This window comes from Panicum hallii, chromosome 9 (genome assembly GCF_002211085.1).
Source record: "Panicum hallii strain FIL2 chromosome 9, PHallii_v3.1, whole genome shotgun sequence".
Lineage (NCBI taxonomy): Eukaryota > Viridiplantae > Streptophyta > Magnoliopsida > Poales > Poaceae > Panicum > Panicum hallii.
In genome coordinates, this window is record NC_038050.1 from 3,373,749 (window position 1) to 3,389,770 (window position 16,022).

General features: G+C 46.3%; 3 protein-coding genes across 3 annotated transcripts; all 3 read right to left on the reverse strand.

Annotated features, from left to right (window-relative positions):
* Positions 1 to 518: 518 nt before the first annotated feature.
* LOC112874988 (putative phosphatidylglycerol/phosphatidylinositol transfer protein DDB_G0282179) lies at positions 519 to 2,882 on the reverse strand. The gene is made up of 4 exons (XM_025938640.1): positions 2,698 to 2,882; positions 2,500 to 2,601; positions 910 to 1,067; positions 519 to 809 (listed from the first exon to the last, which is right to left on the reverse strand). Exons 1-4 carry the CDS (start codon positions 2,789 to 2,791, stop codon positions 702 to 704), a joined length of 462 nt encoding a protein of 153 aa, XP_025794425.1. The 5' UTR covers positions 2,792 to 2,882; the 3' UTR covers positions 519 to 701.
* Positions 2,883 to 5,346: 2,464 nt separating this feature from the next.
* On the reverse strand, positions 5,347 to 6,568 carry LOC112877111 (putative RING-H2 finger protein ATL71). The gene has a single exon (XM_025941319.1). It carries the CDS (start codon positions 6,291 to 6,293, stop codon positions 5,721 to 5,723), a length of 573 nt encoding a protein of 190 aa, XP_025797104.1. The 5' UTR covers positions 6,294 to 6,568; the 3' UTR covers positions 5,347 to 5,720.
* A 3,672-nt stretch (positions 6,569 to 10,240) lies between these two features.
* LOC112876331 (dnaJ protein homolog) lies at positions 10,241 to 13,062 on the reverse strand. Its single transcript, XM_025940416.1, has 6 exons — positions 12,819 to 13,062; positions 11,714 to 11,879; positions 11,477 to 11,618; positions 11,111 to 11,387; positions 10,818 to 11,016; positions 10,241 to 10,708 (listed from the first exon to the last, which is right to left on the reverse strand). The coding sequence occupies exons 1-6, from the start codon at positions 12,966 to 12,968 to the stop codon at positions 10,389 to 10,391; spliced, it is 1,254 nt and encodes a 417-aa protein (XP_025796201.1). The 5' UTR covers positions 12,969 to 13,062; the 3' UTR covers positions 10,241 to 10,388.
* Positions 13,063 to 16,022: the final 2,960 nt, after the last annotated feature.

The window sequence follows — 16,022 nt, forward strand, 5'->3', positions numbered from 1 at the left end:
AATGTTCAATAGCGATTTTTTAAAAGAAAAGGAAAAGAAAAATCAATGTTCAGAGTTCAAACGCCAACTTCAGAACATAAAATAAAATAAAACATAGTGCTCCTCCGTGTCAGTGCTAGATTGCTAGTTTGTCCTACCACTGCAATGTTATCACAAACAAAAAGAACCATTTCGGCGCACATGGTGTGGTCTCACCAAGAAATTGCCCGGCCGTGTTATGCGTGCCACGTAGGGGTGGCGAGCCCACTAGCTACAGTCTACAGCAACGGCATTCGTTGGCACGCCGCCATGTCTGGCGAACCATTTGCTGCTCCTCTCCGGCGGCCGTGCCCCACCTAGGATCGCCGTGAACCACTCAGCTAGCGTCAGCCTCTGGCTGCACGACCAGCTGGACGGACAGCAACTCAACAGGCCACGGCAGGAGCACGACACCCCATACTAAAACGCCGGGACAAGAACCGAAAGCAATGATTCTACTTGCCCTTTCAAGAGCTCATGAGTCATGAAAGGCGCGTCGATGACAAGACCATAACAACTGCACCAACAAAACAAGGTGCTGTTGATGTATGTAGTTAGATGTTCAACTCCGAATAAAAGAGGGTGGTTGAACACACATTCTAAGCCATACGAAAGTGAGGTGGAATAAGAGTGTTGTGTAAGTACATCCATGGCACATTAGGCACACAAACGCTGGTTGAGTTTTAGAAAATGGCATTAGGTGTAACAAACCCTATGCTGAACCCGAATGAGATGCAGGTCAGTTCCTCGTTGCTGTCTCCCAGCAGCTTCATAGTGAGAGTGTAAGAACCCTGCAACAGAAAGAAATGCCAGGAAAAAAGTTAAAGAAATTCAGTCCCGAGAAATCCAGCAAGCCTAGTTCACTAATTGAGCTGTGCTGGTTATGCTTACTGGCGGGGTGAATGATGGCAATGTCTGTTGGCTAGCTAGCATGAATTCACCAGTTGCTGGGCAAGAGGTCTCATCACAGAAGTTGTGAGTTTCTGAATGAACGTGGAAGATGAAGTATGCAACATCTATCACTAGCTTCCCTGTAGTGATGTTTTTATCTGTATTCATAAACAAAAACATTGCGTAAATACCCTGTTTGGGTATGGCACGAAGTAACCAGATAAACTGACAAGGTAATAGAAATTAAATAACGAATACTCAAGATAAGCAAATCATAACAGTATACAATAGATCATCTAGATAATTTTTTCGACTTTAGATTCATCCACAGTGCTCCAACAGCCATACAAGCCTGTTCCAAATGTAAAATAACTATAACAATGTCTTTATAAAGTAAGATAATGCCATATGTATGCTGATCATGATATCATGAACGTCCAAAAAAAAGTGTGAGCAAAATTGAACAGAGCTTCTATGCAAAAGCTTGCACTGTGGTCAGGTCATATGAGCAATAGACAATAAACAGCTTTGCGAAATTCTTGATCACATAAACCTTGCAAAATTCTTTCTCAACCTAAACAATAGAGACTGTGGAATAAATAGATGATAGATCAAACATATACTCCCTAGGTGACAGAGTAATGACCATTTGGATGTAACAAGAAGGTAGGTATCTAACTTCCAAACAATATTCTTATCTAAAATGATTGATGACGAGGAGATTTTCCAAATTTAGAGAAACTAGATAGTAACATCATAATTTGTGAATAAAGGTTCAGCTTTCAGCAAGCTATAACAGGATGGCTTAAATGCTAAAGTAGGTGGATAAAATCCACCAGATAGTATGTAGATCTAGGCAGTACACAATTTCATTGTCTGAATTTTAATCGACCTTACAGATGGAAGAGTAGTTATATAGCACAGTATTGCTTTTACGCCGAGTCACAACAATCAATTTACCCTGCTTTGCAGTTATACTCTTTAACCTTCGCTCGAGAGGAACATATGGGCACATCACATAGGATATGGCAGATCATTTGTAGGATACAACTTGTGCAACAAAATGGTCCTGATTGACTCAAATACTGGCATCAGCAAAAGAAGAAAGGTTACAAAAGTAACAGAAATCGCTGAATTGGCATGCACACCTGCATCCAAATTCCCAGTATATGTTGTTCCATACTTTCATCTGAAAGGGCACATTTGTCAAGAACAGTCTAATACATGACTAAGGAGAGAAGTGATTTTCCTTGGAAAATTCTTTGTTGTGTTTGATAATTGGTACGCCAGAAAAATCCTACAAAATTCTTATTGCGAAACAGGGACAATGCCATAGAAACGCAAACGCTCACCGAACCCTAAGTTATGGCATGCTATAGAATCAACAGCTCGGTTTAATCCGGCAAGCATTATACCCAATCCGGGACAATGACTACACGGGAATTTCCTCCCGGCTAATAAATGGGAAAGCACAATGGAACTGCCGAACGCGGCTTATCCGTTATGATCCGTACGACGCCATAATTCGAAACGCAGAGCCTAGTCCGTTGAGCGATCCCCGTCAACCGTCGCAACGGATAGATTGGTTACCTGTGGAGGCAGAGATCTTGAAGGTAGCCGGCTCCCCCCTGATGACGGGATCGGGGACGACCTCCACGCCGCTCACCTTCACTGGGTAGTCCCGCCCCTTCTCTGCAAAAAACCCACGAAATCGTCATCAGAACAAACTCGCCCCGCACAATCCCGCAGCAACAAACTCGAAACGGGGACACCCCGAAGCGCGCTTACTGCAGTACTCGACGGCGGTGGCTGTGGAGCCGGAGGGGAGGAGGAGGAGCGTCGCCGCCGCGGCGAGGAGGAGGAAGTGCTGCTTGGTCGCCATCGCTGCAGGCGGGCTCTCGCTCTCCGGCGTCTCGAGCAGTGGAGCCGTGTGGAGCAGATGGATTAGCAGGAGACGCCACGAATCCACCGCCGTGACTCGATGCGGGTGGGGTCACTTTGACGCGTGTCGTCGGTGACCTGGTTCAACAGCAAGTGGGCCCGGTCACTTTAGGGCGAGTGGCGAGAGAGAGACAGTCTACGTGGGCCTCGTGGGCCCGTGAGGTAGTGATTTGGCATCGGGTTGGGCTGGGCTAGAAAATCTCAGTTCAACCATCCAATTTTCAAGCCATGGTGGTGGGTCAGTCAGCTTCTCTGCTGCTGTAAAACAATGCAACAGATTTGTTGAACAAGTGTTGGGAGTTTACTTTATTCCTGTGACGGAATTTCAGTATAAGTAGGGTTAGCGTTAGAGCATATTATTTAATCCATCTCGATTTGTTATGGCATTGGCCAAAATTTCTTAAACAACTGAGCTGGATGAGCACCCAAACTGGTTTAGGATTAAGACCCTGATAAACAGAAATCTTAAACCATGTCACCACCACTGTGCATCTTTGCGTGCTCCCATTCTGAAGCTTCGTTTTTATTTCCCCTGAAGGTCAATTGGATTCCTTGTTCTGAACTCGCATGGACCTAGAACCCCATAATAATACAATATCACAGTGCATAGTGCACGATTTTTTTATTAGCTATGTTCTACTAAGTCTGATGGCGTGCAAAAGACTAGCTAGACATGATTCTTCACAATTCTTTTGCATGTGGTTTCTTGCCCTTCTTTATTCAAACCAGGCAGATTTAAAAGGCGACTAATCAATTCAGCGCGATTTCTGTCTGCATGACCATGGCTTTTCGAAGAACTATGGTGTAACATTTGTTTGAACAATTGGCCATGGCATTGCCGTGGTCAGCACAGACACCTCTCAAGAACAAAATGAAGTTGTTCTATCTTTTTCATTTTGTACTGATGAGATGTTACTTCGATCATTTTAGTTTTATATTCTTGATCACATGGAGACGTAAAATCTTGCAGGAATGTCATAACGTATCCTGTCCGAAATCTCTGCAAAAACCGTTTTTAAATTTGTACTAGCTCTTTTCCTTTTTTTCCGCACGGACGGCATCAGGACCACGTTAGATCAGAGAACAAGACTGCACGTTTCCATAGATGTTGCCGGTTGATTGATAATAGTACCATGATATTCTTGGAATACTGAAAGAGCAGAAAGTCTTGGCCATTTAATTTGAACACTGCTATCAGTTTGGCTTTTACACATTACACTAACTCAAATTCAGAAAAATATTCCAAAATGTGTTAACGGACTACTTCTATCACTCATTCTTAGGACTTAGGAATTTCATTTGTCTGTCGAAGCGAATAACAGAAGGATGCACGTACGGGTGTCAACTAGTCAACTAGCATATTTCAAATAGGTAAAGTAGCGAAGCTTACGTCAGAATCACACTGGTAAAAGCACAACAAAATGAACTGGTTACGTGCCCTTTTCATTTACCAAATGCCAGTGTTACTACTGGTTACTGTGTCCTTCACTCGTGTAGCTGTAAGGCACTAGTGAATCCAATGCTGTGTCTTATTAAGGTTTCATGTACTGCAGACCTGTACAAGTGATTCAATAGAGCTATAAAGTTTACTGGTCCTAGCGAGATCGTGTAAAAAATTTGGAAATGTCTCCCAGATCTCTATCCTTCTGGTACTGCATTAAGCGAGAAATTATGTCTGGAGCGTAAAGTCTTGTACTGGACTCAGGCTCTTCAATGGTGAAAACAGTTATTTTCTTTTTTTGAAACTTATGGTGAGAACAGTTTCAGTACAATATTTGCCAACAGTATTTCTCCTCCTTACCCAATTTAAATTTCTCATGAGATAACTTTGTCTCCAGAGAAACACAGCTTGGTTTAGATAGGTCATTGTTGTTTTATTTAACATCAAAGTAGAAGCTGCATTTCTGCGGATCCAAGAAATGTTGCCTTTTTGCCCCCCTTTGTCTTGTGCAGCAACCATCCTTATTGGCATCCGTTTCTTCAAAGCTCAAACAATGAAATTCGCTCAATTGACCCAGCAATCCTGGGATAAAAGGGGGGCTGTATGTACATCATTACATGTTTAAGGGCATCTAGGGACCTCGAGGTTGATATAATATGTTTGTTAAGTACTTGCCTAGTAGAACTTTAAAATTGATCAAGTTGAAGGAGTCTGAAGTCTGAACCACTAGTCTGATTCTTTGTTTTACTTGGCTTCAAAGGTCAAGGTATTGAAGCAACTGGAAGCGGTCGAATTTTTATATAGAACAATTACAGTTAGGAATCAGAGTGTATGGATGAAATCATCCTGCATTTTACATTTTAATATATAGGAGTATATGACAATATGAACTGTCTGATTTGTCTGATTACCATCTTCCATATCCATGAATCATATGATGGTACCAAGACCATTTAAGCTTGTTTAGGATTACTGCAATTTGTTCTCATCAGAAATGCAAATCTTCAATTTAAATTCCATGCCGAGTTAACATTTGAAACATACATACAGTACAATTGTTTATAAACTTTGCTTCTGAAATAAGATTGAATGTACATACTCATCTACAAAAAAATTGCTAATCTGAATGAAAACCTCAGTGCACTTTTCTTTGGAAGATTCATCAGCCATTGGTACTCCATGCATACATACTGAATCCTAATCCCAACTACTCTGAACCCAAATTTACAATTACACCCAAGAAAAGATGTTCCTAATTCCTATCCTGAACATTTGCAGCCATTCCATTTTCCAAAGATACGTGCCCCAATTGGTCAATTCCACCTCACATTTGGTGGTATGGCGGTAAGCAGTAAGCACAAGAAAATAAAATAAAATTCGGAGGGGGAAGAAATCAAGCAAGAACCTGGTCCTTGCCTATTAGCTATTGTCATGACGACATCCTGGCCATTGCCAACGGCGTGATTTCGGCGAGCGGCGTCGGCATGGGGCTCGGCATCGGCGACGTCCGGCACACGGGGCACGTCGGGTGCTGCCGGAGCCACGGGTCGACGCACTCCCGGTGGAACAGGTGGCCGCACTCCGGCAGCATCCGGAGCACGTCGCCGTCGCCGTAGTTATCCAGGCATATGGAGCAGCACGTGCACGTTGTGGCCTTCTTGGCCTTGGCCTCCCTCTTGGCCTCGCCGTACACCACCTCCGGGTACCCCTTCAGAGTGGCCTCGTCGATGCCGAGCTCGATGTCGTGCGCCTCTTCGCCGCCGTCGCCTCCACCTCGGCCGCCGCGGCGCCGGGACGGGGCCTCCCCCGCCGCGTCGGCTGCCGTGACGGGCGCGCGGGTGCAGAAGTAGGAGGCGAGCGTGATGGTGGTGATGAGGAGGAGGATGCCGACGGAGACGCCGACGCCGTAGCCGAAGCCGCCGATGCGGTCGGAGCTGAACATGCCCACGGAGTTGCCGTCGCCCGGCGTCAGCCCCACGGGCGGCGTGCCGCCGGTGCTCATCGCGGCGTTCCTTGGCCCTCGATTGGTTTCTTGGCCGGCCGGCGAGCGAGCCAAGTGAGCCCCTAGCTGAAACGCGGCGAGGTGAGGCGTCGGCGTTGGTGTTGGTGCGGACAACGATCCGCAGCTCTACTTTCGATCGTTTGGTGCGGTTTTGTTTGGGCTCGAAGGGAGCTTGGATCCGGAGCTGGGGAGGTTGCGAGTGCGACGTCAACGCTTTGCATGTTGCAGAGCGCGGAACAGTGGGGAGAGAGAAGGGCAGAGGAGCAGGGAATGGAGTTTCTATATAGGAAGGGAGGGAGGCAATGATCTCGAGGTCAATGCGTCGGTTTGGTGTTTTTTATATGCCTGTTTCCTGCTGATTTGCTGCTGGTTTTGCCTGCGTTTGTTTGAACGAGTTGTCTCCTCGTTAGGTTGTGTTGTTGCACAGTTTGTTTGATTCGTTTGGTTTTGTCAAAGGTCAATGCAATCATGTGCGCGAGTTCTGACTTTCTTTGATTTTTAAAGTTGTGAGAAGCATGCATGTAGTTTGAGTTCATCTACAGTATTCTCGTAGCACCAGGATGGGCATCTATCTGAACATGATTGCATACACCCTTACCTTCATCCCAAGTGCATTGGGATGAACCAAATTTTAAACTGTGTAACACTAACATACATCCCGATGCTAGTATGGTACTTGATGGCCAGGTAGGTGCCATAATCTATGTCAGAGGTACGAGGATATTATATATAATTCATGCCTGAGAAAAAGGTAAAATGGTCATATATTTTTTTCTGGCAAAAACATCGAAAGAAAAACCTTTTACAGTGTATTATAGGAGTAGTGGTGTTTTTTTTTGTATGCATTTTTAAAAACTTTACTAAATGCCACCCTTGGGGGTGGAAATGATCAAATCATGAAAAAGGACTGATCCAATGTATATGATTGCTTTGTAAAGACAATGATCTATGCCTTACCGACTTGGAAGGCAAGGTGATCTGAATTGTCCAATTGCAATCCTCAGGGTGACATGTGAAGTGCACTCCAAGTAATCTGAGTCTCAGACTTTTTCCATGACCTGCTTGTTTTTTTCTTGCTCATATTTATTCTTAGAAAAGAAGCATTCTTGTCCTTGCACTGAATATCATAAAGTCAATGCTTGACATGCCTTACGTCAGAGTTTTTCCTTCTTCTCGGAACAAGTCAGGGTTCTTTATCCTTCCTCTTCTTAAGGCTATAAATCCTATCAAATCAGATGTTTGATGCTAATTAGGAGTATTAAACATAGATTAATAACAAAATCAATTCCGTAACCTTTAAGCTTTTTTTAGATGAATCTATTAAGCCTAATTAGTCCATAATTAGCCCATGTGATGCTACAGTAAACATATGCTAATCATGGATTAAATAGGCTTGATAGATTCGTCTCGTAAATAAGCCCTAAGCTTATACAGTTAGTTTTATAATTAGCTTATGTTTAGTCTTTCTAATTGGAATCGAAATATTCAATATGACAGGACTTATTATAATAAGCACCTGAAATCCAAACAGCCATTGAGTGACCCTTTCTCTGCAAGATTAACCATTTACACGCCAATAAAACCGGGTGACCAAGTTATTAGCGCTCAGTTCAAGAGCCTATCATAGAAGAGGCCCGGCCGACGTTAACATGACAATCGCAGCCATGCAAAGCGACAGGTAAAGATGGCAAAAAACTTTGCTTCACACTTCACCCAAGTGGGACGTCAGAAAGATCTAGCGCAATAGACCACTGACCAAACCTTACATAACCCTGCAAAGTGCCAATCGATTAAAATTATAATTTCTTTCAAGGATCTAGCCGACTGCTTTTTTTAGCAATAACCGATTGGTACTCTGAAACAGAATCTTGGATGCTGTTGTTCAGAGAAACAGTAGCTCTATTGAATCTCCGTTCTGACTTCTGAACTTTTCGTTGCAGCGTCAGAGAAGGTGGGTTGAAGTTGAAGAGCATGTGTGGTCAGTCTGCAAGGTCAACCGCCGGAAAGGCACAGAAAATCATTTTGTTTAATCGAATTGAGTTGAACTGTGTAGAATAATGCAGTTGAATATGCACTAGTTGGGTTGTAGTTGAGCAGCCTGGCCTGGCACTACCTTCTCCAGGGATGCCTTCCCCTGATGCTCCGTCCTCCACCATCCAGTACACATTCCTGTTGGATCAAGCAAGGTCATAATCTATCAGGAGAAGAAAAAGAAGAACTCCTCCTCCTCCTCCTCCTCTCCCTGTGTCTTCTTCCCATTGGGAAGTTGGAACTCGGAACAGCCATCTTGCCACCGCTTTTGCTGTTCTTCAGTTAGCTTGGTGCGGCGGCGGGGGATTGTTCTCCATCTCAAGTAAAGCACACTTGCATCATAAACAGATACTTGGCATCTTTGGTTTAGCCATCACAGACAACTTTGGTAATTGGTATCTTGGATTCATAAAGAAGAGAGAGAGCACGGAATCACACAATGTGTGTGTGAGAAGAAAAACAAACACTAGAGAGAAGCTCGTGAATCAGGGGTTGTACTGCACGGATCATGAACCTCACGTACAGCTTCGCTCTCGTGGGTCATGACCCCAGGTTCAACCGTGATGTATTGCTCAAGAATCTGGGGGCGTTGTACGATCAGGATTGAGGAAACGCAAGACGCAATCAGGCCCCAATTGTCAACACATGTAGGACGACGGCGTTTTGCTGGCTGCTATGCTGCCCACGTAATGAAGAACTGATGACGTAACAGCGAGCATTTCACGGAAACACGCAGGAAATGATTGAACGGCTGCCAGGTTCGACCGTGATTCCATGGTTGGCCGCTCGTCCGTGCGGGTGTGGACGGGGAGGTGGTGGCCGGCAGCCACTGCCGGGCACGATCACCATTGCCGAGTCCCCCGGCGGTGACGGCGAACTAAAGCTGCCATCCCGCGCGCGGAGGCGAACGCCGGAACATGAAGCCGGGATCTCGCCGGCGCCGAGGAGAAGCAGCGAGGGGGCCGGCCGGAATCAAGGCGCTGGCGAGTGGCGCGGATGGCGCCGCCGAGAGGCCGGTTGTCGCGACCCCGCGGGGACGAGCGCCGGTAGACTTGGGGTAGCACCTTGACATGGAGCCGGCGGTGTTGTCTCTGCGCTGGCGAGGTGTCACGCGACCGGCGGTGGTGAACGGGGACAGCGCGCCGCCGGCGAGCAGTGCCAGCGGCAAGGCATCCAGGCCGCCGGGGGTGGACGGTATTATCTGGTGTACCGTCCACCACGACCCCGGACGGTATTCCATTTACCGTCCGGGCAGGATGTCATCTGGGCCGCTGGATGTAAGGCGTGCGGACGGGATCGACCCGACCGGTTGGGCTCGGAGAGGTGGATTCGCTGTGTGGGCCAGGCGAAAGCCCAATTACGGAGGACCCAACGGCCCAAGCGCGCGTTTTCGCTTTCATTTTCGACGAATATTCATTTTATTTTTTTCATCTTTTCCTGCACGGAAACGGATTTGCTGTCAAACCCCGCGTCCTGCACAAGCAAATACAATCATAAACGATCTCGTGGACGATGACGAGAGGCAGACGTTCGCCGTGCCCAAATTGAACTAATCTAGGCCGAACGCTTGAAAAAACAGATTGGACTAATCTAGACCGATGAAATAATTGAAAAAACAATTTGAAGAAACTCTGACGATCGGCAGACTAACCAATCTTGCTGAAGAAACAGAATATTGCAAAGCTTGTTGCGGGCCAAGCTGGCCCAGGAGCAAGAGCATAACTAACATGAGCGTAAGACCTCCCGGTTAGTTAATCGGTCGCCGCTTTCTCAAAAAAAAAAAAACAGTTAATCGCCCCAGCACGTTGAAACCTTTTGCTATCAGACTGGTTGACGAGTTTGGCATAAACCGTGAACAAGTTAACATGAAGACGTCACACTATTTGCAACAGATCAGTTACGGAAAACACGCAAAATCTCCTGCTCCACGGAGCGAATATTGTAGTATTTTCATAACCGAAAGTATCATCACATAATACGCGGGAAAACTTGGGACCCAACAGTACTCGCATATAGCGAAACAACAAATTTGCCGCCACCGTCGAACAAATCTTCCTACAGCACCTACTGCTGGGCGCACTGCACCCTCTGCGCACCGCCAGGCATGTCCTCGTCCTCGTCGTAGGCCTCCTGGTGCTGTTGCTGCCGCCTCCGCATCTCCTCCTCGATGTTAACATCGTACGGCATTGTCTCCTCACACTCGTCGAGCTCCATGTCCGTGTACTGCGATGCTGGCTTGGGAGGGAGGACAGCCTCCAGTGCCTTGCACTGCTCCGGGTTCAAAGAGTCCGGGAACTCCACCGAGAAGTGGATGTACAGCTTGCCCTTCATGAAGGGCCTCTGGTACATGGGCATGCCCTCATCGTTGATCGCCTTGAACGAGTCTGCACAGAATTCATAAGCAGTGAGCATTTGGTTTCACAAATTTTCAAGCCATTAGCACGGGCAATGAACGAATCAATCAATTGATATTCTAATGTTCAGATCACCTACCAGGCTTGACAACTTCACCGGGGTTTGATTTGATTAGCAGCTGCCTGTTATCCAAGTGGGTCAGAACAAACTGGAAACCGCAGAGAGATTCAGTCAAGGTCAGAGTGTGCTCATAGAAGAGGTCATCGCCCTTTCTCTTGAACTTGGGATGCTCCTTCTGCTGGAGGACAAAGATGATGTCTCCGGTGACAGTATCCGGCTGCACAGATGATACACAAAAATAGTTAAGACCCACCTTAATCTGGGGGGCGCACAATTTCAGAACCAAGGACCATAGCCAAGTGGAGACATACCGCCTCATCAGCTTCACCAGGGAAGGTAATCTTCTGGCCATTCTGCATACCCTTCTCGACCACCACCTCGAGAACCTTCTTCTCCTGAACCACCTTCTCACCCTTGCATTGTGGGCATCTGTCCTTATCGCTGATGGTCTCCCCAGTACCCTTGCACTCATTGCAAGGATGCTGCATTTGCTGAATCATTCCTGGTCCCAGCTGTCGGATTTGGACCTTATACCCAGAGCCTTGGCAACCAGCACACCTCGATGAAGCTCCAGACTTTGAACCCTTGCTGTACAATGAATGCAGCACAGCATGAGAACTAGGAACAGCATGAACTAGCTGCATGGATGGACAGAAAAGATGAGCCAAACAGCATACCCATTGCACTTGGAGCAGAGTACATTGCGCGACAGTGAGAGCTTCTTTGAGGTGCCATTGTACAATTCCTCCAGAGAAACCTTCAGAGGGTGAACCACATCCTCACCCCTACGCTGCCTCCTGCCCCTACTGCTACCACCACCTTCACAACACAAGAACATAGCATGTGAGTCCATAGGTAGGGAAATTAGCAATGGGAAAGAGATTCTAGTCACTGCTTCCCACATAACAACATACCTCCAAAGGGGCTTCCACCAAAGAAGGATTGGAAGATATCAAATGGGTCATGCATTCCTCCTCCACCTCCCATTCCCTCCTTAAGGGCATCCTCACCATACTGATCATAAATCTCTCGCTTTTCAGGATCGCTGAGGACCTCATAAGCCTGAGCTAGCTCCTTAAACTGAAATTGAAAGAACCAATATTAGTAAACTGCAACCTTCATATAGAGAGGCAAAATCAACATCTCCATTCATTCAGCCTTAAGACAAAAAGGCAGTAAACTGCAACCTTCATATAGAGAGGCAAAATGAACTATACATCAACATTAATTCTATCAAACAAGGCAAAGCACCATTGTAGCAACCCTTTGAACTACCTTGTGGCTCAAGACTAAATGATAGCATGGAAGATGAAATATCAATAGAAGATATCATCGAGTGCATAAATCATAGGTGAATAGAATGGGCATATTGATATTTTCAGAATTAGAGCATTCATCTAATAATTCAGGATATATATAAATCAGTAAAGCACACAATAGCATTCAGGACCAGCGGTATTCGATCAGGCATGCGCCCTTTGTTTCTCAGGTAGGGTTCAACAGTTTCACAATCCATAAAAAGCTACAGTTGTGCAAGTCTAGGATACTACCAAACCAACCATCAATTGTACATCACAGCAAACAATCAGGTTTTTATTGACTATTGAACTGCTCGTCTGGCTAACGTAAAATGAAGCTATAGCCGTGTCACTCTATGGTACTAGCGCACCAAGCAACGCGAGCGGCATAATCAACAACCATCTGATGAATTAATCCCATCAAAATCACATAGAGCAACTAATTTCAGGATCACATGAACAGCTTTAGATCACAATTCAGAGCCATGTCTAATTCCCCATCCGAATCCCTCCATCGCTGAGGACGCATCCACCAGCCCAACCCTTAAACCCATCGAATCCCAAGCCGCCTTAGATCCACCGCGCCGTCCCCCACAAGCCGCCTCAAATCGGCCTAGCGAAAGCGCCCCAAGCCCGCAGCAAAGCAACCTGCCGCCTACTCCCCCGCCGCAGACAGATCGGAGCCAAGGGAGGAGACCAGACCCAGACCGCGCGCGCTCACCTTCTCAGGGTCCCCGCCCTTGTCGGGGTGGTTCTTGATGGCGGCCTTGCGGTAGGCCTTCTTGAGGTCATCCTGGGACGCGTCCTTGGGCACGCCCAGGATCTCGTAGTATCGCGTGTTGTCGCTCTTCTTCGGCGCGCGCCCGAACATCTCGTCGCCGCACAAGTCTTCCTCCGAAACCCTAGCTGTTCGATCCGACGGGGAGCGAGCTCGCGGGTCGGGAGCGGTTTGTGAGGAGGGAGAGGGGGAAGGCGGAGGCGGGGGGTAGTTATAGCGGGGGAACGGGTGGTGGGGAGTGAATACTCTGGAAGCTGCAGGAGGCCGGGGGCGGGTGGGGCGCGGGCCGTCGGATGAGGATCGGGCGGCCAGGCGCGGAGCTTCGAGATGCTTCCGGGGTCTTCCGGCGAAAGGGCGGGGGGGCGCGGCGGGGCGGGCTGCGGGGAGCGCGTGTTGACGCGACCGCGGCGGGGTGGGTCGCCGGGTGCGGGTCCGTGCCGGATGGAAGCGAGGCGAGCCGCGCCCGGTAAGGAGATCCCCCTCGTTTTGGGAAGATGCTTGCGCTCCCAGTCTTCTTTTATGGCGAGGAGAGGTTTTAGCTTTCCATCAAATAAACTTTCTGTTATCGATGGAATTAGGGATCTTCTTTTGTCCCGCTGAATCGTGGCCAACTAACCTGGATACATCCAGTAATAGATCAGTCTCACTTGTACAAGCACGTTTTAGGCTGTCCGCACCGAGGACGGTAAGCCATCCTCCAGTACGCGTTGGTACAAGAGACGCTACACAAACGTAGCGCCCGCCTCCCGCTATTATTTCCAGCGGAGTCCCAGGGATCCGCTACCGAGCCCCCGCCACCACAAGCCCCAACCACCCCGGCCCTCCCGCCCGTGCTCAGAACCGCCCCGGTTTCCGCGGCACTCCGGCTCGGAGGCGGCACGGCGGCGCACAAGCCCGGAAGGCACCTCCGCCGCGCCCGATCTGCCGCCGTCTGCGCTCGATCCGCTCGGAGTATGCTTCGAAGATGCAAAATCTATCATTGCAAAAGATTTCTATCCTGCAAGAAGAATCTGTGCGTAAATATGATCGTTTCCAGTAGCTTGCCAGTATGGATGAGAAGCGCTTTGAGAAAATGCGAAGCCACAATCAATCACTGTTAGTTATTGAGCGAGAGAAGATTTGGATCATGCATGAGAAGCATGACATGGATAAGGAAGAGAAGGAGAAGCAAGAGGATCAAAGGATCATTGGGATTGATCTTGATGCTTGCACACCAGCTCAGCGATTGTATTACGAAGCCCTTCAGAAAGAAATTTTTGAAAAGACTGCAGCTAGGCGCAGGAAGAGACAGGGGCCTGTACCATGGATGGGAGAGGCAACCTTAGTTGAGTGTGTAATTCTGCTATTTGTTGAGTGTAATTGGAATTGAGTGTGTAGTTGGAACTATTATTTGTTGAGTGTGTAGTTGGAACTATTATTTATTGAGTGTGCAGTTCGGACATTATTTGAGTGTAATTCTGTTATTTGAGTTCAGCCAATGTAACCTTAGTTGAGTGTGTAATTCTATTATTTGTTGTATCGTCATATCTTGGTCTTATTTGCTGGTCAATGGTGTGTGTGATAGCAGAATATTAGAATTCTTAATAATTATTACATGACCACAAAATATTAAAAGTCTTAAGTAATATTATATGATCACAAAATATTAAAAGTCTTAATAAATATTACATGACCACTGATTTATCTACTGATGAAGAGATCCCAGCCTCATCCAGTGGTGCTCGATGAGATCATCTTGTAGTTGAAAGTGTGTGTTTTGGTCATGAAGCCTATGGTGTGCAGCGATAAATGCCTCCCTGTCTGGATTGTTATTGTTATGGTACGGAACAACCAGTTCTCCGATGTTAAGAAATCAGTATTATTGACATCGTCTTGTTCATCCTCCACTATCATATTATGCAAAATAATGCAAGTCATCATTATATCATTAATTTGGCTACGGTCCCAACCATACGGGTCCTCGGTGATCACCAAATGCATGCTCTATATCCTTGCATGCAATTTCTTGTTGAGTGGCAAAGTGCTGCGTCTTCTGCTCCATAGGGTACGAATAGTCTTAACAAAGGCTGCCCACTCACGGTAAGTCCCATCGGCAAGTTAGTAGCCTATGTTATAGGTCCTTCCATTGACCGCAAACGACACAGGGGTTGTGAAAGTGCATTTGGCCTCCTAAGTAGGTTTTGATGCTGATAACATATAAAATTAAGGAGCTAATAAGTTTATTTATCGAGTTATGCACAGATTAAAATTTAATAAAATAAAAAAGAGCAAGAAAAGACATCAAATTTGCTTAAAGGATGGTGTTGGGTTTGAAAGAATATCCTTATTTATTTTATATTTTGAATTTGAGTTTAGAAAACACCGTACTATTAACAGAAATATAAATAGATAGCATGAAAGTGTCAAAGTGTTTATTTGTAATGCTCACTATCAAGGAGAGACATAAAATCATACACTTGTGTATCTAGTTTTCTGACTGTTTCGATGTGCCTGTCAGAGAAGTAACTAGGTTATTCCGACAAGAGGTCCTCGGCCAGCTGTTCTTAAATGGTCGGAAGTTCCGACCCTGGTCGGAAGTTACGACAATCACTTAACCAGTACACTAACGGCTAGTTTTTAGGGCTCGAGTATTTATACCCCTTCAGCCCCTCCTTCATTTGCTGCTAACCTAACCCGAGACAAACACCTCCAAGAGCATTTACTACTCCTCCCTAATCCCTTCTTAAGCTGATCCTTTAGTTGATTTGAGCTAGGAATTAGGTGAGAGCAAGATTGAGGTGTGAGACTCAACCAATTAAGTGAGAGGGCAGCCAAATTCATCTCAAGACCACTTGAAGCATCATCATCCTTCGATTCATATTTTTACTCCTGAACCTTACTTCTAGACGGTTTGGTGTCGCCCGTGGAGCGTCCTCTCATGTGTGTGCGCTCCGAAAAATTTGTATTACCCTATTCTCTATGGATTTTATAATAAGTGACTCAATCCTTCTTTGTGGTAAATTGAGTGAGGTAAAGGATTAGTGGAAGATCCGGCTCTTTGTGAGCTTCTCAACGGAGACGTAGCTTTCTTAGTGGAAGTGAACTTCAGGACTAAATCTCTTGTGTCTTGTACTTATTGTATTTATTTAGTTTTTATTAACCTAGAGT

Bases quoted from the DNA above. Each gene is read 5' to 3' on its own strand.
- LOC112874988 (XM_025938640.1), bottom strand. From the start codon at position 2,791: ATGGCGACCAAGCAGCACTTCCTCCTCCTCGCCGCGGCGGCGACGCTC. The intron at 2,602-2,697 runs GTAAGCGCGCTT...GGTTTTTTGCAG, and splicing joins CACCGCCGTCGAGTACTGCA to AGAAGGGGCGGGACTACCCA. The intron at 810-909 runs GTAAGCATAACC...TTTCTGTTGCAG, and splicing joins TGCCATCATTCACCCCGCCA to GGTTCTTACACTCTCACTAT.
- LOC112877111 (XM_025941319.1), bottom strand. From the start codon at position 6,293: ATGAGCACCGGCGGCACGCCGCCCGTGGGGCTGACGCCGGGCGACGGC.
- LOC112876331 (XM_025940416.1), bottom strand. From the start codon at position 12,968: ATGTTCGGGCGCGCGCCGAAGAAGAGCGACAACACGCGATACTACGAG. The intron at 11,880-12,818 runs GTGAGCGCGCGC...TTTCAATTTCAG, and splicing joins AGGGCGGGGACCCTGAGAAG to TTTAAGGAGCTAGCTCAGGC. The intron at 11,619-11,713 runs GTATGTTGTTAT...TGTGTTGTGAAG, and splicing joins TGGTGGAAGCCCCTTTGGAG to GTGGTGGTAGCAGTAGGGGC.